The 21,870-nt window shown below is 46.2% G+C and overlaps 1 protein-coding gene across 6 annotated transcripts in view; it reads right to left on the bottom strand.

The window, feature by feature from the left end:
- The window catches only part of SVIL (supervillin), a 239,004-nt gene that overhangs the window by 24,470 nt on the left and 192,664 nt on the right, over window positions 1–21,870 (bottom strand). For all 6 annotated transcript variants that reach the window (XM_061177683.1, XM_061177718.1, XM_061177677.1 and 3 more), the window contains 9 exons: window positions 15,034–15,181; window positions 11,195–11,284; window positions 11,020–11,106; window positions 9,150–9,327; window positions 6,340–6,512; window positions 4,645–4,800; window positions 2,817–2,953; window positions 1,545–1,692; window positions 1,274–1,419 (listed from right to left, as the gene is read on the bottom strand). In XM_061177683.1, the coding sequence (XP_061033666.1) occupies window positions 1,274–1,419; window positions 1,545–1,692; window positions 2,817–2,953; window positions 4,645–4,800; window positions 6,340–6,512; window positions 9,150–9,327; window positions 11,020–11,106; window positions 11,195–11,284; window positions 15,034–15,181 (1,263 nt within the window). The remainder of the gene's footprint in view (window positions 1–1,273; window positions 1,420–1,544; window positions 1,693–2,816; window positions 2,954–4,644; window positions 4,801–6,339; window positions 6,513–9,149; window positions 9,328–11,019; window positions 11,107–11,194; window positions 11,285–15,033; window positions 15,182–21,870) is intronic.

The raw sequence follows: 21,870 nt of genomic DNA, 5'->3' as shown, positions 1-21,870 counted from the left end.
AGGTCTTCCTCCCCGCCCCCTCCCGTCCTTCCTCCTTTCCTCCTTTGTCATTCACTCACTTAGCTTATAAGGGCCGCTTCAGATGGCACTGAGGACCCAGTGATGTCTTTTCTCCCCTATACAATTCTAGGACCCTCAAGGGCAAAGACCATACTGTACTTATTAATGTATGTACAGTCAGGCTCGCTAAATGTTTGGTGAATGAATACATGAACGCAATGCTCTTATTTACATGCCTGTTGGTTTGTTCTATGCTTTCTTCATTTCCAGCAATCCCAATTCTACTCAACTGCAAACTAGGCTCAATTTCACCTCTTTAAAATCATTCCTGATTATTTCATTTTCTGTGACATTTTTTCTCCGTTTAAATTTGTCATACAATCAATCTAGCTTTGGATTACATCCTTTCTAATAGTCTTCTACCCAACGGAATTTAAAGTCCTTTTGTGTCTTCCCGTTTTTTTCTCAACACTCAGAATACTCAGTGGTGGGACTTCCCTGGCGGTCCAGTAGTTAGGACTCCAGCTTCCACTGCCAGGGGCTCGGGTTCGATCCCTGGTCGGGGAACTAAGATCCCGCAAGCTGAGCGGTGCAGCCAAAAAAAACCAAAAACTTAGTGGTGCTGGAAATATATGTAATTTTGTAAAAATAAATATGTGCTGGTGTGAGAGGAAAAAGCGGCACACTACTTGGCCAGCCCATACACTACAGATACACCTATTTTTCCTGAAACTTAAGGACTGAAAAATATTTAATGTTTATACAAAAATCAAGAGATGGGGCTAAGTCATATTTCCATCTGGCCTAAAACAGAAAAGCCTTCAATGAGCCATGCCTCCTCTGAACAACATTCGGAATTCTGTATCAGCATCTAAGAGGGCAGTAATGGTTTGAAATCACAAATCAGTAGCCTTTAAAAAGATGTCTCTGCATGTACACACTACTATATTTAAAATAGACAATCAACAAGGACCTGCTGCATAGCCCAGGGAACTCTACTCAATATTCTGTAATAACCTAAATGGGAGAAGAATTTGAAAAAGGATACATGTATATGTATAACTGAATCACTTTGCTGTACACCGGGAACTAAAAAAACACTGTAAATCAACTATACTCCAATATAAGATAAAAGTTAAAAAAAAAATTAAACGATGTCTGGTCTGCAATGAGCACTAACCCTGGCTAGCGTCTGTCGGGCACTTACTCCCTATTTTACCGGGCAGCCCGGGGCCAAGGGCTTTCTTGCTGAAGGGCAGACCACTCACTGTACCTCTTTTGACTGCAGAAGGGAGCACTTCGGAATCTTCCCCCAGTAGTCGTCATCAGGAACGAGTTTGTCATCCATTAGTCGGTAAATGCAGTTGGTTTCTATTATGGCCGTTTCATAGAGCTCATCTTCCTTTGGGTCTCCAGCAGCTTTGGGGTAAGAACAGGAAGAGGACATTACGTTTCCCACTGGAGGGAGGCTGGTTTGGAAGAAGGAAGCAGGTGAGGAGAAAAGGTAGTCAAGTCTCATTCTCTGAGATGCAGTAAACGCTTACACTGGTAACTGGTTTGGCCACCCAGAAGCTTCCAGAAGTCTTTGGCTGCATGAGTGTGTGTATTAATTCCTTCTTCGATAGTTTGGATGTAAGTAGCTCTACAACCAAGTTCCCTCTTGGTCTGAATTAAACTTGCGAGTTCTGAGGCCTAAAAAGAGAGAGGAACACAATTACCTGGGCAGACAAGCCCACGGTCAGATGTAGGGGCAACGCTGAAAACAGAGCAGAGAGCGCGTCTGAAAGGAAAACCTTGTGACCACAGGGTCTGGGGGGCTGGTGGCTGGGGATTGTCTAAAAGTCAAGAAAATGTAACGAAAGGACTGGGGGTATCCATTCTTTACAGCAACACTTGTCCATCTTCAAATTCAAAAGATCATTCGTGAAGCTTTTTACAAATATCCATCCCACTCCTCAGCCATATAAAAGAACAAAATAATGCCATTTGCAGCAACATGGATGCAACTAGAGATGATCATACTAAGTGAAGTAAGTCAGAAAGAGAAAACAAATACCATATGATATCACTTACATGTGGAATCTAAAATATGGCACAAATGAACCTCTCTACAAGACAGAAATTAACTCACAGACATAGAGAACAGACTTGTGGTTGCCAAGGGGGAGGGCGGGTGGGAGAGGGATGAATTGGGAGTTTGGGATTAGCAGATGCAAACTAATATATGTAGGATGGATAAACAACAAGGTCCTATTGTAGAGCACAGGGAACTCTATTCAACAGCCTGTGATAAACCATCATGGAAAGAAGATGAAAAAGTATATATATATATACGTATAACTGAATCACCTTGCTGTACAGCAGAAATTAACACAACATTGTAAATCAACTCTACTTCAATTAAAAATAAATAAATAAATAAATAAAGGGGGAAAACCCCCCAAAATAAAGATACCCACTCCCTGGTCTTTTCCCACTAAAGTCTCATTCAATAGATCCACAGCAGAACTTCCTAGACACCTAGGATAAACAACTTGGAAGTGATGGGCCAGCTCTTTTTCTCCACAGGAGGAAGGATGAACCAGAACTTTCAACCTGGAGGCACAGGTCAGATTCCTTTGAAAACATCCCCCTTAAGCACTTACCAGGAGCTCGTTTCAGAGACCTTCTGGAAAATAAACACGCCTGTCCCCCCTCGCTTGAATGAAACATTGGACGTTTGAGACGCTTTCTAGGGATCCGGCCACTGGAAGAACATTCTACCTGTGTCTGAAGGAGATGCAAAACGAGACCACTTTGGTTCCTCAGATACCGACCTTCGCCTTCTCTATGACGTTGGCGAACTCTCCGACCCACAGGAAGCAGTGGTGGGGGGAGAGCAGGAGGAAGCAGTCCCCGCTGTTGAGGGAAGAAGCGCGAGGTTCCACCAGCCGCGTCTGCACGTGTCTTCTTCCTGAGCACGAGGCACAGGGTCACCGTCTCCCCCGAGGAGCACTGCCCCGTAGCCCCGGCAGGCCCGACCGGGAAGCACCCACATCCGAAGCACCCCTGCTCCCGACTCCCCATCCTGAACAGCCTCATGTGCTCACGTGGGTTCCCATGACCCAGGGGACTTAGAGTCATAGCCTTGTCGATGACCTTCCCTGGTGGCAGGTTCCCAGAGGTCACCATGTTTCCTAGGACCATTCGCAGTGTCCTTTGGCAGCACGTGAATGGGTTAACTAAGGTTCCCTCCCCCAGGGGCATCAGCAAACACCCCCTTTCCCCTCGCCCACTCATCTCCTGGTCTCCCTCTCTGCACTCAGCCCGTCTCCTACACTTAACAGCCTCTGCGGGCCGGGGCAAGGCGAGGGCCTTCAGAGAGCCTCTTCATCCTTGGGAGTTTTTCTCTAAACCGAAAACTCGAGTCTGGAGAGGAATCAGCTTAGAGGGAAGCACTGCCTTGTGCAGCTGCCAACTCCTTCTCCTAAATGGTTTTGATCTTTCCACAATCGCACTGATGGCGTAGTCTCTGCGTCACACGTAGGAACGGAGGCGGGAGGTTTGCACTTGTCACGGGCCTTTTAAATACACTAGAAAGGGCAGTGGCCGTGCAGACACACCCTGGAAACCCCCAGCGAAGCAGGGGACAGGTCATGCTTTTCTTGAGCATTAATTTACAGCAGTGCCGCCCGAGGCAGCTAAGTCACTGGGGCAGAGCCAGACCCCCCCTGGTTGTGGGTTAGGGCTCCTTGCTACAGGGAGAGAGGAAGGGAAGGAAGAAAGGAAAAGAGATAGAGGAAGAGAGAGAAAGGGAGAGAGACAGGAAGAGAGGGAGGGAAGAGAGAAAGAAGGAAGGAAAGAAAGGAAGGAAGGAAGACGGAGGGAGGGAGGAAGAAAGGAAAAGAGGTAGAGAGAGAGGGAGAGAGACAGGGAGGGAGGGAGGGAAGAGAGAGAGAGAGAAGGAAGGAAAGGAAGGAAGGAAGACGGAGGGAGGAAGAAAGGAAAAGAGAGAGAGAGGGAGAGAGGGAGGGAGGGAGGGAAGAGAGAGAGAAGGAAGGAAAGAAAGGAAGAAAGGAAGACAGGGAGGGAGGGAGGAAGAAAGGAAAAGAGGTAGAGAGAGAGAGAGGGTGGGAGGGAGGGAAGAGAAAGAGAGGAGGGAGGGAGGGAGGGAGGGAGGGAGGGTGCTGGAGCAGCTGAGACCCCCCTGCCCCATGCGCCCTTGCTCCGTTCCTCAAGGATGCCCATCTCTCCGTCTCGCTGCCCTAACGCCTGCTGACCCTGGCGAGGAGGACAGATGGAGAGAACGTTCTGGTGGCTGACGGGGTGTCTGGTGACCGCATGCAGTGCGTGGCCGGGGTCACGGGAAGGGGAGCAGCAAAAGCTGAGATTCTGGAATCAGACCGACCAGGGTTCAAAGCCAGCTCCGCCGCTCAGCAGCTGCTGGGGCCTCGGGCGCATCAGTAAGCGCTGCAACTCGGGGGCGTAATGTTTCCCACCTAGTGGGATCCTGTGAAGCTGATGTGAGATGAGGTGGCACCCAGTGGGCTCTCCAAAAGCACGCGTTCCCTTCTCCTTTCAGGCAAGCAAGGGGAAGTCAGGCCTCCCGATGTTACCAGACTAAAATCCCTGCTCGTGTGTAATTCTCTCTGCCGCTCTAAATACCTTTAACCTGTAACAGCATCAGCTTTTTGTAGGGCACCGCGCTGTTGTTGGAATTCTGTTCCGTCAGGTTGACACTCCGCAGGCTGACGCTGCTGAAGTTTTCTTTGCTGGCGAGTCCCGCCAGGGTGACTTCTGAGAAGTTGGAGTTGGTGGACACTGGGAGGGTCAAAGGACGAAACACAGTGCAGGGGAAGCAAGACATTCAGGAGAAATGACAGTGTTTACCCTCAGCAATCATGCATGAATCACTCACTCCTTTTTTCTTTTCAAGTTAATCCTGATGGGGAAAACATACTGCAGTCTGATTAACTACGCAGTGAAGCCTTGTGTTAGGAATTAAACATGGGATTGAAAGTGTAAATGCTTGCTGACAAGTGTCACCCTGGCCATGCAGACAGACAAGAATGGAGTGGCAGTGTGGACAAGCCACATCAGTATAAAATCAGGAGCTGGACTCGTGCTGCAATTCCTCTAAAGCTGTTATAATTCCTAACACCGTTAGATGTTGGAAACACACTCCTAAGGGAGACTGTTGGACATCTTCCATCCTAAGTCTTTATATGCAGAAAAGCAGGCACCCTGTAAGGCATGGTTTAGTTCTCATCTGTCTCTGGAGGCTAAGTGAACAACTACATGATCTCTTGAGATTTGCTCTCAGATTTCAGATTGTAACAAGATGCTGGATTTTCAGTGTGGACCAACAAATGTATATGTGTCCCCAAAAAGTGGAGGTACAGTTAAAGTACATAAAACTTGTGCCAATAAACCTTTATTTCTCCAGCTCATTGTTTAAAAAACTATGCATATGCTAGAGAGAAACTCAGAAAATTATTTTGCTGGGGTGAGGTTCTAACACTGAAGAAATATAACACTACCTGACAACTCGGATGGCATAGAGATTTTGTAATATCTTATTTAGTAAACCAGTTATAACGGAAAGACTCAACCACTTCATCCAAAGACTATTTCTAAAAAAAAACTTTAGTAAGTAGGTTTATGAGTGCTATAGGAAAATACAAATTACAGCAACAATCTTCAGAGTAACAAGATTATGCATGCCATTAGCTCCGCTGGGAAAACCGCTCTTTCAGAACTGGGGGGCCCCACACGACCGGGCAGATAAAAGCCGACGGTTTAGCCTGCAGTGGGATGAAAACCTCGGGCCTGTTCCTCACGCTCCGTTCACAGCCCCATCCCAACTCTCCCGACTCCGCCCAGCCCACATCCCAGCTCCAAGGAGCCCAGGGTCCTGCCCAAAACAATGTGAAAAGCACTGGTTTCTGCATTAATTAATAATGGAGAAATCTAGGATTAGGCAAAACAGAGATTTGGGACACTTGCCCATGAGAGATCGAATCATCTGCTCTAGAATAAGGTCAAGTGAAGAACTGCTGTGTTTGGAAATGGGTTGAATTGCAAAGCCCAGCAACCTCCCTTTCCCTCCAACCTCTTGAAAGAAAACTCAACAAAACAGGATAATTTGATGTAAGTGAATGGATGGGCCACACTGCAAGCCTTTCAATTCCAAGCAGAGTCTCTGCAGGTGTGCACATGTTGTGTACAGACTTGCTCATTTTTCTTGCACGAGCGTCTCTGAGCACTGTCATTGGCCTTTGCAAGGCAGGAAAAGGAGAGGACAGAGTCACCCGCTCACCGGTTCCCGAGCGCACAGCTGGGGGTGGTCCTGATACTCACTCTTCTCTACTTTCATACGCTTTGACTCCATGAAGGCCACGTTCAATCTCTGCTCCGTGTATCCCTGGAGGAGGTCTCCCCTTGCTGCCAGCGTCTTCAGGGGGTTTCCGGAAGCCTGAACCCGGCGCTTGGGCCTCACTGCACGCTTGTGCTCAGCCACAGAGGACGTCAACCTAAGAGGCAGAGCAGAGCTGCTGGGGCTGCAGCGTCACCCACGCCTGGTGGCTGGCGTGTCTCCGAGCTGAAGCAACGGGCGCCGCGATTTTAGTTCTTGCTTTCATTATGATCTTGCAGCTCCTCCCCTCCCATCACCCCTCCACTGACACGGAGTCAGAGGCTCTCGGAGGTGGAAGACTGAAGCCCATGTAGTTCCGGATGCCAGCCCATCCCTGGAGCCCCGCTCTCACCACGCCCCGTGGTCTCCACCTGGAGGAGCGGCCAGTGCCTATGGGGCAGCCCATGCCCCTCCTGGACAGCCCTGAAGGGTGCAGTCCTTCCCTCTCATCACGCCCACATCGTGCTGATCACTACTTCTCCTGCCGGAATAGAAGCGCCTCTCCTCCTTCGGGCTCCAGCAAGCCCTCCGAGAATGGACAGCCAGCCACTGCTTCTTGATTTAACCCTCTCTCCACCAGACTCAGCTTTCTCTCCGTGCAAGTTTTCCAGTTCCCTCCCCAAGTTCCCCGTCACTAGCCTCCTCTTGACCCACTGCCCCCCTCTGGAAAATAAGCACTATTTTGAAAAATATACTGAAATAAAAGAGGCTCACAAAACCAACTATGACCATCACACACACACACTCAACTCTCTGGGGCAGAAGACCGGACACGGGGAGAGGGGTGGACCCAGTCACATGGTTTCCCAGCAGATTCCGGCTGCTTTTAATGTCTTAAGTGCCTGGATCTCTGTACCTGGAGGTCCTCTTTCATACATAACATTGTCGTGTGTGTGTGTGTGTGTAAACATACATATCAATGTTTAAATTACATGTAACCGTGTAAACAATGACATTTGGGGGAGGAGAAGGTTGAGCAATGGTTCACTACCAATGTATGCAAATACCCAAAATACTACTTAAAGGTGGGGAATGGCAAATTGTTCATTTTCTTAAGGTAGCAAATTGAAAAAAACTGAACACATTGAAAAATGCAAAACAGGTATCAGGAGCAGCTTAAGAAAACATTTATGATAACCACGCAGACTTCCAGAAGAGACGGGCACTCTGAAAAATTTGCGGGCAACAGATAAACGTGGTGGATGGCTATGGGGTTATTAGCTCACCCAGCACATTCTCCCTGCTTCTCGTGAGAGCTCCTTGACTTTCCTTTGGGGGAACCACCTCCCTCCATGCCCTGTCCCCTACCCTGGCTCCGGAGGGGGATCCAAAGACCATCCACTGCTGGCCAATCAGCATCTTCCATCCCCTTGGCCACAATGATGGCTGTAGGGCCGGATGCAAACCCAAGAAAATCAAGCCCGGAACTTCTTCTGGGAAGGCTGGGCAGGGCAGCTGCCTGTGCTGGTGGTGGCCAAGGAGATGGGATATAAATCCGGAGTGAGGGGTGACCATCTACCACGTGGTGACAGCCTGACTGAGAGGAAAGCCAGCCTAAAGGAACCAGGTGCCAGAGACCTCATTCTGAGCCCCCGGAACCTGAGTTCATGCCTGCGCTTTTCAAGGAGTGAACCTGTGAATCCCTCCACGCCTCTCTTCTGCTGAAGCCAGTTGGACTTGCCTTTCTTTGTGGCAATCACAACCAAGGGAATCCTAACACCATGAACACTTTTCTCTGGTGGTTTAGTCACGTTCCTGCATGAAGAGGGACCCTGGGACATCACTGAGAAAACCCTCAGATCTATTGATCTTATCAATGATTGCAAATTAAGTAACACGTTTCATTGATTTTCTAGTTAGCTGTATTCATTAGAGCCCAGGTGATCCAAACAGTTTTCAAAGTTGAGGAAGAATTTGACATGTCAAATGAAGAAAGGCATAGAAATTTCTGCTAACCAGTGTTCATAAAGTCTGCAAAACAATATTCGAGTGACGTGAAAAACACAGTCACTTTATTTTCATGGCCCAGGGATGTGGTGTGGATGCCAGGCTTTCTGCCGGAGGGGACGTCTGTCCTGGGCACGCAAGCTCTATCTAGCCCGGTGTCTGGTTCTAGAGAACAGTGATTTTGAGACAGGCTGGGACCTGGGACCTGAGACCCTTTGCTGCAGGGCTTGCACCTGGACACACGTCTCCTCAAGCAACAAAATACAAAAAACGATAAGGGACTAAAAATAACTGTGCATGTGCAATTGGGCCAAATTATGGACAAAGGCTACAAAAGGACCAAAAAACCCAACTGCCACTTCTGAAGAGCTGGAAGCAAAAACAGGGCGTCGGGAGCAAAAGCAGGGCACTGCGCGTGCCCCCTGCACACAGCACCACCAAAGGGGTGGGCAGACCACCTAAGCCACGCCTCCGGTCCGACCCCTGGACCCGCCCCTGCCCTCACCCCATATAAGGAAGCAGCTCACCCCCCTCGGGGAGCGAGCCAGGGAACCTGTTACGTGTTCTCTCTCCCCCCTGCTGCAGCAGGGGCCCCAATAAAGCCTTGCCTGAGTTTCTTGTCTGGCCTCTTATCAATTTCTATTGATTAGGGGAGGCCGAGAACCCTGGTTGGTATCAATCTGGCTGTAATGAAGTTCTATCGCAGAAGGAGGTAACAGTGAGAGAAGATTCTCGAGAAAGTGCTGTGTGGAGACCAGTGAAGGAATCCGTTCTCCAGGGGTGAAAGATGGGAAATGAAATAACTCACTTGGGGGCGTAAGGATCGAAAATGACATCAAAGTCCTCGTCCAGCTCCACGGGGCTTCTCGGTAGAGCGGAATCCATGCTGCGGTAGAACTTGGCAAAGGTTTCCTCATCGTCCGGCTTCATCACCTCTTTCACGGATTTCCCGGTGACGGTGAGGACCGTTTCTTGCATCCCACCAACTACCGACAAACAAGCAAATCAATGACCTGAGATTTGTGTAAAAACATGACTCCAACTATGCTTCACTGAATCTTAAAAATGATTTTCTTCCCGCTAAGGTCCAGGAGTGGAGCAGACATGACGGGGATGTCCAGGGCTCTGTAGATGCTTCCTGGGTATCAGCTGGCTTCTCAGGAAAGGACTTCCCATCTGAACAAAGCGTGCACTGTGAGTGGTAGGAGGGATGGAGGCTCAAGCACACCGAGAATTTCTCAACCTGCTCTTTTTGCTCTTTTGGAGGCAGAACTAGCTCAGCCTTGTTCTAGATCAGGGTTTGGTGAAAACTTTTCCTGCAAAGGGTCATGTAGTAAATATTTTAGGCTTTGCATGGGAGTCTGTTTGACCTGTGTTGCCACTTACATGACTCTGCTGCTATAGTACAAAAGCAACTATTACCAATATGCTAAGGAATGGGCACAACTGTGTTCCAATAAAACTTTATTTACAAAAAGAGGAGGTGAGCTGGATTGGTTTGCCGACCCCTGGGCTAGATCACCATTACATATAGGTAATAAACTTTGAATCGTTTGCATTCTTTGCCTTGCCAGCTTTGTTATTATATTACACTTTTATATTTCTGGTTTCAGGTGGTTGTCTGTATTATTTTCAACCTATAGGGGTCATTGTCAATAGTAGGGACTCCAGGGCTTAGTATTGGATAAATTGCAAGCACTGGACATTTTTATTAAGAGATGAGGCTATTTCTGCATGTTATTCTTTTATTATATATACTTCATGGACTTTTGTATTGAAATCTTTATTTATTCACTAGAATTTTCTTTTAGAAATCATTTGTGATTATAATAGCAGCTGCTACCTTATTGGAAATTGACATATACAAATGAAAGTTCATCAGACCCAAGTTCACGTTGATTTCGTGTAATAATCTGCTTTCAGGGTTAAAGGCAAAATTACCGAGTCTACAATCCTGATTGGATGACATCCCAAGGGTTTATTTACTTCTTTTTCATAAATTTATTTATTTATTTATTTTATTTTTGGCAGCGTTGGGTCTTTGTTGCTGCACGCGGGCTTTCTCTAGTTGCGGCGAGTGGGGGCTACTCTTCGTTGCGGTGCGCGGGCTTCTCATTGCGGTGGCTTCTCTTGTTGGGGAGCACGGGCTCTAGGCGCGCGGGCTTCAGTAGTTGTGGCACGCGGGCTCAGTAGTGGTGGCTCACCGGCTCTAGAGCGCAGGCTCAGTAGTTGTGGCGCACGGGCTTAGTTGCTCCGTGGCACGTGGGATCTTCCCGGACCAGGGCTCAAACCCGTGTCCCCTGCATTGGCAGGCGGATTCTTAACCACTACGCCACCAGGAAAGTCCATCCCAAGGGTTTAGATCCAGGAACAAATGTGTTATTGGGGGCTCCCTACTGAGTTCATTACCAAGTGAATCAGAGTTTGGTAATCTAATCAGTGTTGACCAATAACTTCATTTCTTAAAACATAACAACAAAGATAACGCTTACAGTATGAATTGGTGAAGTCATAACAGAAGACAATTTAGCTGAGGAGAAAAAGCAATCCCAGTTGGGATTTAGAGATTCTGAGAGCAGGGCAGGTGTTTCTAGGCTTCCTGAGCTACCCACTGAAACCCGAGTCACACTGGCTACAAGCACATGAACCCAAGCTTCCCTCTGGCTCCTGGTGTGTACCTTTGTTATTCAGCCTTCTTAGAAAGGTTTCCAGCCTGTCCAACTTGAGGTCTGATTCTAACTGCATGTCTGGTCTGGCTTCGATATCTGGGCAAGTAGAAAACACAGGTGAGAGAAGCACGGAGGGCTCTTCTGATCACAGACCTCTTGGCACATTGCGTGCCTGGTGACTCACCTTCCAGGGGTCTGGAAACTGGCGTGGTGCCCCTCGTTCTACTGCAGATAGGGGACGCTACTGGGGTGATGGCAGTGGGGGACGCCAGACCTGCAGAGCAGACAAAGGAGCTATTGAGCATCTCAGGAAACTTCCGGAAGTTCCCAGGACCCTGAGGGATGGCCATGAGTCCCAACGGAGATCTAACAATTTACAGAATTTACACACACGCATGGGACACACACATGTGCATCTGGCAGGGACCGTGCCCACACGTGTAGGACACCTGCCCATGGAGACAGGGTTTTATTGTTTCTAAGGCCTGCAGCGGCTGTCAGGCTGCCATTCCACACTGAACCACGAAGACACGAAGGCAATCAGAATGTCCTCGAACAGATGAAACGGTGACGTCTGGAGGCTTTGGGGGCAGTGGAGGTAGCTGAAGAGAAAGTATACAGTCGTCCCTTGGTATCCACAAGGGATTGGTTCCAGGACCCCCTGTGGGTACCAAAATCCACAGATGCTCAAGTCCCTTATATAAAATGGCATATTTGCATACAATCTACGTACATCCTCCGGTATACTCTAGATCATCTCTGGATGCCTCATTATACCTAAGACAATGTAAATGCTATGTAAAGAGCTGAGGTGGCAAACTCCAGTTTTGCTTTTGGGAATTCTCTGGAATTAAAATTTTTTTTTGATCACGGTTGGTTGAATTTGTGGCTGCGGAACGCGAGGATGCGGAGGGCCAGTTGTTTCTGCACCATCTCTGCAGAGTACGGGGAGACCGGGCTTGTCACGCTGGCCGGGAAGTGCCCCGGAGTGTCCCTCCCAGCTGAAGGGACGTGGGGACCGTCTGGCCTTTGGGGGTGTCACTCAGAGTGTGGTCCTATTAGGCAATAATGCAGAGGGTGCTAAGCTTTGTAAGAAAGACACAAGAGGAACCATTTGTACTGATCTGTGACTGCTGGAGGATGGTACCCATGTCAGGTGTGGCTGGGAGCTCGGGACATGCTTCCACCTGCATCTACCAAGAAGCAGGATGGGGAATCTTTAAACGGAGAAATGGCAAAAGACACATGAGAGGGAAAGACAGACATTCCAGCCTGAAGAAGGCATCTGATTAGAATAAGAAACCTTAATAAAGACAAAGATGAGTATTCTTCCCTAACCTTAGAAGGGATTCGAAAGGGAAGTAATTAGTGCACTTACAGAGAACAAAATGAGACATTAATGTTCTTTGTCTCTGTTTGTAAGAAACGTGAAACTCTTGGGTGATGTTGCCATGTTAAGTATCCCTCCGAGAACCACAAAGGGAGAATATGTAAATCACTGTCGCTTACAGGGAAAAAAAAACACTGAAGTGAACGGATCTGCCCCTCCCTTGAGGTGGAGAAGGACGTGCTACCGCATAACATTTTTAAGGAAAAATACTGAAATGTAGTTTACAACTTAAATTTTAGGTGATATTCTAGAAGTGCTTCTCAACATGTACATATACTTCCTTAATATCAACGACATTTAAAAAATATTTCTTTACCGGAACTGCAAAGGGTTTATATCAGTGAGAAAGTCAACTTTCTTGAAAGATGCTACGGATAAGTAAAATTTGGTATCACAGGCTGGGGCAGTAAACCATCACCTGCTAAGAGGATGCATAAGAGGCATGGGCAGATTTCATGAGCCCAGAGGTTATTAACTCTGAAGCCAATAAACAGGCCTGGCTCCAGCCGACCAGGACACCAGCCCCTCGTGCTGTCACGGTGCGCCCTGCTGCCTGTTCAGGCTGCAGCACTGAGCTCCCAGAGGTGGACCAGCTCTTTCCTGGAGAGATTTAGGGTTCGTCCATAGTGGGGGAGGGCACACCGATTTAAATTTCACGATGTGAAAGCAAAACAAAGCATTCCCCATACCTCTTTTCAGTGAATGCTACAGGCAATAACCAGTCACCTACTCTCTTCAGGAACATTTCACATCTCTCTTATTCAAAGGTGCACTTTGAGTCCCTTCCTTCCAGGAGAATTCTAGAATACCACAGAAATCTGTGGCATACTCACTGTTATGTAGCATCTAGGAATAAGAAAAAGGGAGACAGTCCTAGCGAGGCTGGGGAGAAAAGAGTGTTCTGGGGTGAGAGAATGAAAATCAGGGTACGGCATGCCCCTTGGCAACTCGCAGGCACACAGTAACCCGAGGAGATGGGAAATCTTGGTGGCTGCAGCGTGGGCGCTACTTCATTCTTTGGCGAGTGTAGGACGTTGGACGCCCTATCACTGCAAATCCAAAAGAGCGGTGACTGAGTGAAACACATCACTGTGTAGGTGGTAACAAATATTAGAAAAACAGGGTACAGTTCTTCCATTAGACTGAAGGTACAAGAAAATTATTTCCTGAGCAAAGTCGTATCACACCCGTTAAATAAAGATCCCTGATTTATTCAGAAACACGTGAAAGCAAACTCATCCACTAAGGGAGAGGAACATCTCTGACTTTACTCTCCAAACCTGCCTAAGAGCAAAGCTACTTCCTCTGACATTCCTGTGGACAAGGGCAGTGGTATCTGGTAAGGGCCCGACTTCAAATAAATTACCATCTTTTCAGATGGAAGAGGAAAGAGGAAACCAAAGTGAAAAGTCATCAGAATAAAAGCCTGGGCTAGAAGCTGGCAGATCTGAGCTCTGGTTCAAGTTCTCAGCTCGAGTTCTTCTTAACCAATGTGGGCCTTAAGAATCTGCTTTTGTTAACATAGGGATGGGGGTCATGTAAAGCATACAGAACAAACTCAAATGCCACCTCATTCTGAGAGTAAACTATCTTCTGTTATCCTTGACAATTCCAGGAAAAGTTAAGAAAAAATTTGTTACAAAGGATTTTTCCACCAAGATTTGGGTTCATCTCAGTTCAGGGGTTTTCCCTCCCTCCCTCCCTTCTTTTCTCCCTCCCTCCCTGCCTCCCTCCTTTCCTTCTGCAAATATTTATCATGAGCCTACAATGAGCCAGGCACTGTCTATGAGTGAGGATCCTGAAAGGTTATGAGAAAAGCGAACTGCAAACCTAGAAAGCAGACACCAGTGTAAGTTAACTCTACCTGAATGTGAAAACCTTTATCACTAAGTTAAGAAATTTGCTTAAACCACAGCTTAGAAAATGAAGGTACGTGCATGTAGGTGAACAAGGATCCCAGATTTTAACCGTTTCCTACAGGATGTGGAGCCCCTCAGCTCTCTGGTGACTTCTAACCACGTGATTCGTCACTTTCATAAATCTTTGGATTCCCCGCTGCAAATTAGTTCCAAGAGCTCAGATGCAGGGAAACTGCCCATCTGTAGGGAAATCTCACTTCCCTGAGGAAATGGATCCATCCTTTGGACAGCTATTAAAACATCGCTGGAAATGGGGCTTCCGAAGCCAGGGAACTCTGGTTTGGTGAAAAGAGACCTGGGAACTACCCTAAAAGGGAGAAGACAGAAACTCCTCCTTCATTGAGAAAGGCTTATTTGGGTGAACTGACTGCCAGATGGCAAGAAAATGGAAATAATTTCAAAGCAATGACAGGAAAGGACTAAGATCTGTTAGCAGATTTGCAAAATTGCTTTTGAAACCTGGGCTCCATTTCCAAATGGCTGTTTTGAAATGTGACTAATTGCATTATGCGTCTGACGTCGAAGATGACGGTGTCGTAGGAAAAGGTTTTCGGTAGGAATATCTCACAAAACCTACCCAGAAAACGTGTGCACAATTTCAGTGAGAGTGCAAACCAGAGCAGACCGCGGCCTCATGTTTTACACTGAGCCCTCCCCGGCCACGCCCCCTCCGTGGGGGGCGGGGAGCGACGGAGCGCGCACACGCATCCTGACCTCGCTTCACCATCCTGCCGGCCACGGTAAACTGGGTGGAGTCGTTGGCTGCCCCCCGGCCTCTGGTCTTCCAGGCGTCCTCTCTCACGGTGATGAGATGCTTCCTCTCTTCAATCGTCATCTGGCTCTCTCGACTTTCTGTGACCCGCTGTTTACGGAGTGTACCCAGAAGAAAACAGGAGAGCAAACCACAGAGACAGAAGCGTTAGCGTGCAGCCCTCCGTGAGCCGAAAAGCAGGCAGAGAGGAGCCGTGCATCGTCCCCACACGTCCACAGCTGTTCTATCTGAGATAGGCTCGGCTTCCCTATTTCCAGCTTGGGTTAGAGATCACCACCACCAACACCATGAGAACTGTAGGTTAGAGCTTTGTTTTTCACTTATTTGTTTGCAACACTGGAATATCAAAATGATACTCTGTAAAAAGAAACAAAAATAGACTGTCTTCCTGCCGTGAATTTTACAGGGTTTTAAAGTTGCTCTGTTTTACTTATCTAGTTAAACTCAGTTGACTAGGACTCTTTATCCATTATACTCACAAAGAGCACGGTGGGTCTAGAAAATCTTACCCACTTAAGTTCACGAGGAACATGGTCAATCATACAGGAAGGGAAGCTGATTAGGGTAGGATGTGCTATCAGAAGGCTTTCTGGAACTCGCGTACAAAAAATTTTCCTAGAGCAACTATGTTACGTGGGCAGTTAGGCAACCAGGTCAAGCCCACAGAAGTGACTTTTAAGTCACAGAATATCTGACATTGGGGCTGAGTTGTACTATAGAGATAACCTACATACGTAATAACAGTTCTACCTAAAAAAGGCATTCAAATCCTTCTAATTGGGGTTCTGGAGATAGGTGCCTCTTCAATTTCTAAGCCATTGGTGACACTCATTTGGCCTAAAAGGCAGAAGCTGGAGGTGGGGGGGGGGGTGCCTTGAGGGAGACCAGGAAGGGAGGGGGATGGGCAGGAAGGAGGCGGAGGACGGGGCTCAAGGCACCGAGGACCAGTGCAGAGGAAGGGGCGTGGCCGGGAGAGTGGATGACCGCAGCAGGCTGACACCGTCCCTCCTTTCACTACAAAATCCCCCTGGGTATGGGGGTGGGGCGCACAGGGGGAGAAGCAGTGGGGAGGGCAGGAGCCCTGGAAGCTAGTGCTGAGGAAAGAAAAGCATCGTCCCCAGAACAGAAAGAGCTTCTATCTCCAGGTCCTTCCTACTCATGAGTGGTGAGATGACCCTAATTCCAAGTAGTTCTCTGAATCGCCCTTATGAACTATGAGGTGCACTTGCTAGGAAAACCTCATCAAAATTCAAAAAAGAGGATAAGTTTTCTTGGAAAATGAAGTTTCAGGAGTGAAATTTAATCAAATCAATAGGACACTAGCCTTAAAATATTTTAAAAAACATATAAAGTGCCAAGAAAGTTTTCTTCTCCAAAGATCCAGACATCACCAGTTCTATGGTGAACTCAGTAAAATCTCCAGAGTCCTGGTGCACGGGAAGTGTGGTTAATGACTCAGAAAAATGGTATCCCCAGATCAACAATTCCACTTCCCAAGGCACTTGGATTCTCCTGCAGCTCCAGGGAGACCGTGATGGACGTAAGCCCTGGGATGATACAGGTGTTCCAGGATTCAAAGTGTCCAGTGGTTTGCCAGATCTACATTAAGGAGCATGCTTTTCACTCACCTCTAAATGATGTTGTTAAAAATAAACGTTTTTGCTTCTCTAGAAGTTTCACCTTAACTTTGCCACTTAGTAGGGTTGGTCTAGAGGCCCCTGATTCCCCTTATCTGACTTTAAATGGTTCTATAATGCAGTAAGATATATATAATGTGTATATATATATCTTATATATATGTATATATATCTCGTATATATATCATATGTGTGTGTTATATGTATATACAGTTTATTTATTCCCTTTAGAAATTAATAAAATGTATCACAAGTTGCTATTAAATTTTAGAACTCAAAATGTGAAAACAGGCAAGATAGACATCTTCGTCCATGTACTTTTTTTTTTTTTAGCTTAAAACTTCATGATTGTCTTGTCTTGCTTTTCCCTTCAAAGGTTTTCTTTCCTCATGTAGAGAAGGACATAATACATAGTATAGTAAGCACTGTGTCATTTTGCAGGTTTTCCTAGGTTTAGCTGATGATATTTAGGATTGACTGGGAGAGTAAGGGAGTTGGGGCATAATATGAATAGAAGCCCTACCCAATCTATCTTTTACTCTTTCAAATATAGATCTCATGAACATGATGCAGAAAGATGAAGAGGGGGAGGGAGGGAATGAGAGAGAGAGAAGGAGAAAAGAAGAAGGAGAAGGAGGAGGAGGAGAAGAAGAAGAAGAGGAAGAAGAAGAAGAAGGAGAAGGGGAAGGAGAAGAAGAAGGGGAGGGGGAGGAGGAGGGGAGGAGAAGGTAGTGAAACAGTTGGGAAGAAAGGAGGGTCTTAGGGTTGGACAGAGACTCGGTAGGACACAGCTAGAAACTGTGCAAAGGGTTAAGCTGCAAGAATGTTTTCAGGTTACCATACTGCTACTGATGGGTTTGCCTCTGTACACCTGAGAAATCACAGTGCAAATCTCACTAAGTGTTTCTGACACAGGAGGTGATACACGAGAGAGAACTAACGTGTGACTAGGATTAGTGCAGATCTAAGGGTACAATTCTTCTACAAGTGGAGAGCTTCACAGATAGAAAATACTGTGATCTGACTTTTAAGTTTTTATCTTATTCACCTCTAGTGAAACTACATCACAGGAAGAAATCACAGACTCATGTGTTAAGAGAAATAAGGTACAGTGACAAATCAGCACTTCTCAGTTTTCAAAAATGCTATCACCATTTTGAATCCTGTGCACTGTTAAGGAAATTTAGCTCTGCCATCTCTTTAAGTGATTTCCATCCATCATCAGTGCCCAGAGCCTCACGTGGCCTGAACAAAACATGGGAAAAGATCTCAACTAGGTTTGGACCTCAAAGTGACTATAATCTGACCTTGCCACCCTTTCCCAGCAACTAAGATGAAAGGAAGGGAACAAGGAAAATCTTATTCTGATACAGCCCTGAGGCATGTGAGGAAGAAGAAAACGTGGGTTGAAGCCTGACAAGAGACAAATAGTCCATTTAGACAGAGCTTGTGTGCTGTTTAAATGCTCTGTTTCCCTCTCTGAGCCCCTGCATTGTTGAATATTTATACCAGGACTGCTAGAGGAAAGGATCTCCAGGAACACTGAGGAGCTAGTGCCCCATCACTGGTATGTAAAACATTTATCTGGGAAAATTGTCCAGAAGTAAAAATACAGGATTTTTAGGCCATTTTAATTTTGAAGTGATAAGACATAGATTGCCTCTGGTAAATGTTATTTTTCTTTAAACTTAAAAATATATGGAGAGATAGTCCATGTTCATGGATGGGGAGATGCAATCTTGTCAAGATGTCAGTTCTTTCCAACTTGATTTATAGATTTGGTGCGATTCTAATCAAAATCCCAGCAAGTTATTGTGTGGATATTGATGAACAGACAAGTTTATATGGAGGAGCAAAAGACCCAGATTAGCCAACACAATATTGAAGGGGAAGAAAAAAGTCAGAAGACTGACACTCCCCAACTTCAAGACCTACTGTAAAGCTACTACAAAAGTACCATTACTACCAAGACAGTGTGGTACTAGTGAAAAAACACACAAATAGATCAATAGAACAGAGTAGAGAGCCCAGAAATATACCCACACAAATATGCTCAACTAATCTTTGAAAGAAGCAAAGGTAATACAGTGGAGAAAAGACAGTCTTTTCATAGTCTTTTCAACAAATGACTGCACATCCACATGCAAAAAAAAAAAAGAATCTAGATGCAGGTTTTGTACCCTTCACAAAAATTAACTCAAAATGGCTCACAGACCTAAATGTAAAATGCAAAACTATAAAGTTTGTAGATCACATAGAAAAAAATCTAGATGACCCTGGGTTCAGTGATGACTTTTTAGAGACAACACTAAATGCATGATCCATGAAAGAAATAGCTGGACTTCATTGAAATTAAAAACTTTTGCTCTGTGAAAGACACTGTCAAGGGAATGAGAAGACAAGCCACACACTGGGAGAAAATATTTGCAAAAGACATATCTGATAAAGAACTGCTATCCAAAATATACAAAGAACTCTCAAAACTCAACAAGAAGAAAACAACCAATTTAAAAATGGGCAAATGATCTGAACAGACACTTCACCAAAGAAGATATACAGATGAAAAGATGTTCAACATCCTATGTCATCAGGAAAATGCTAATTAAAACAACAAGATCCTTGTATACACCTATTAGAATGGCCAAAATCCAAACCACTGACACCACCAAATGCTGGCGAGGATGTGGAGCAACAGGAACTCTCATCCATTGCTGGTGGGAATGCGAAACGGTGCAGCCACTTTGGAAGACAGTTTAGCAGTTTCTTACAAAACTAAACATACTCTTACCATAAGATCCAGCAATCATACTCTTTGATATCCAAATGAGTTGAAAACTTATGTCCACACAAAAACCTGCAATGGATGTTTAGAGCAGTTTAATTCACAATTGCCAAAACTTGGAAGCAACCAAGATGACCTTCAGTAAGCAAATGGATAAATAAACTGGTCCATCCAGACAAGGACTATTATTTAGTGGTAAAAAGAAGTGAGTTATCAAGCCATGAAAATACATGGGGGAACCTTAAATGCATATTACTAAGTGAAAGAAGCCAATCTGAAAAGGCTATATGCTGTACGATTCTAACAATATTACATTCTGGAAAAGACCAAAACTATGGAGACAGTAAAAATATCAGTGGTTGCCAAGGGAAGGAGGAGGGGGGGAAGAGGTAGGGATGAAGAGGCAGAGCACAGAGGGTTTTTGCTTTTTGTTTGTTTGGTTTTTTCTTTTTTGGCCGTGCTCCACGGCACATGGGATCTTAGTTCCTCAACCAAGGATCGAACCTGCACCCCCTGCAGTGGAAGCATGGAGTCTCAACCACCGGACTGCCAGGGAAGTCCCCACAGAGGGTTTTTAGGGCAGTGAAACTACTCTGTATGATGTTACAATGATGGATACATGTCATTATACATTTGTCAAAATCCAGAGAACGTACGACACCAAGAGTCAGCCCAAATATAAATTATGGACACTGAGGGATAACAACTTGTCAACTGAAATAAACATGCCATCCGGTGGGGTATGCTGATAATGGGGGAGGCTGTGTGTGTGTGTGGGGGGTGGTTAGGGGAAGTCTCTGCACTTCCTGCTCAATTTTGCTGTGACCCTAAAACTGCTCTGAAAAGTAAAGTCTATAAAAAAAAGTATACTACATATATATATACACACACACACACACACACGTGTATTATATAATATACATAATTTATATTTAAAGACTTCAGTAATATTATCTTTTCCTTTAAAGTTTAACACTGACTTATTTAGAAGAAAACAGGCATTTCCCCCCTTAGTGATGGAACAGCAGGTTCGCTCCAGATCTCAGCCTCTTTTTTGGGGTGGACACCGGCTGGCTATGCAGGGCTGGGCTCCCACAGACCCGCATTCCTAACTTCAGAGGAAAGGCACTAAGAAGAGTGAGGGAAAGGCCACCTTCGGGAGAAGAAACGGGGAGTTTCCACTTGTGAAGATGCCAGATGAAGCCGGGAGGACCCACCAGACCCTTCCTCTGGCTGAAACCCTGTGCCTCTCCCTCAAAGACCTGTTTTGTCACCACTAGTCCTAAAGGAACAGAACAGTCATGAGATTTCTAGTTGGAGGCTACCTGAGAGGCGTGGTCCCAGGGCTGATGAGGAGACAGAAACCCTAAGAGGGGAATGACCGGCCAGGTCCCACAGACGGAGGTCAACTAGCACCTGGGGCTCGTGGCAAAGGGGATGCAGCCACTGTTTCTAGCTACTTTGACCCCAGGGACATTCCAAGGGGAATAACGAACAATCACTGGTATGTTTAGCTTTAAACATCATCACGTATTATGTACCAACGTATCATATCAGCCCAGGCTAGGTCTCCCTTCTGCGGTGGGGTTCAGATGGGGTGCAGTGGAGGTGGAGAGTGGGGAAGGTGGGCTGTGGTTGCCATGCCAACAGCACCATGGCAGCCAGCTCCCATCAGGACCGCCTCTTCCACCCTGTCTCTTCCACGCCCCAAAGTGCCTGGGCCACCTCCTCCTACTTTACCAAGATAACCCCGGGGTCCTTCTTGGGCTCCTGACTCAATTTAGGATATAAACCTTGGAGATTAAAATGGGGAACTTTCCTCTTCAACCAGTTACGTGACTATGAGATGAACTAATACCATAGGTCTCCCTAGGGGTCTGAGCGAAAGTTGAGATGTGGGTGACTGACCCTAAATATATGAAGTAGCGATTACATCTGCACGTACACACACATACACACACACACAGAAATGCAGCAAAGGAGTTACTTCCTCAAATGAAACAAGTTTCTCCCTGCTGCTCAGAAATTGCAATGAGGCTTAATACGTGTAGGCAATTCCTCACCTGATTAATAGATACAAAAGACAGGTATTTATGGGCAGCAGGTATAGCAGGAGAATAAGTAGAAGCATATACAGGTTCCTATAGAGCAAAGCAAGAGGATTAGAGGTGAAAAGAGAAGATTTATCACAGCGGGGTGGGGAAGGGGGAGGGACAAAAACACGGATTTCTCTCACAGAAAGTTAATCTACTCATTGCAATTTCAATTCTCTTCCCAAAAGAGTCCGTCCTACTTGTTTATTTTTTTAGAATGCTAACAGAAATCCCCACACAAGCACAGTAAATATACCCAAGTCAGCT

The sequence above is a fragment of the Eubalaena glacialis genome, chromosome 2, assembly GCF_028564815.1.
Source record: "Eubalaena glacialis isolate mEubGla1 chromosome 2, mEubGla1.1.hap2.+ XY, whole genome shotgun sequence".
In the NCBI taxonomy this organism is placed as follows: Eukaryota; Metazoa; Chordata; class Mammalia; order Artiodactyla; family Balaenidae; genus Eubalaena; species Eubalaena glacialis.
The sequence above is the reverse complement of the archived record's forward strand: the minus strand, read 5'-3'. Positions and strand labels throughout refer to the sequence as shown.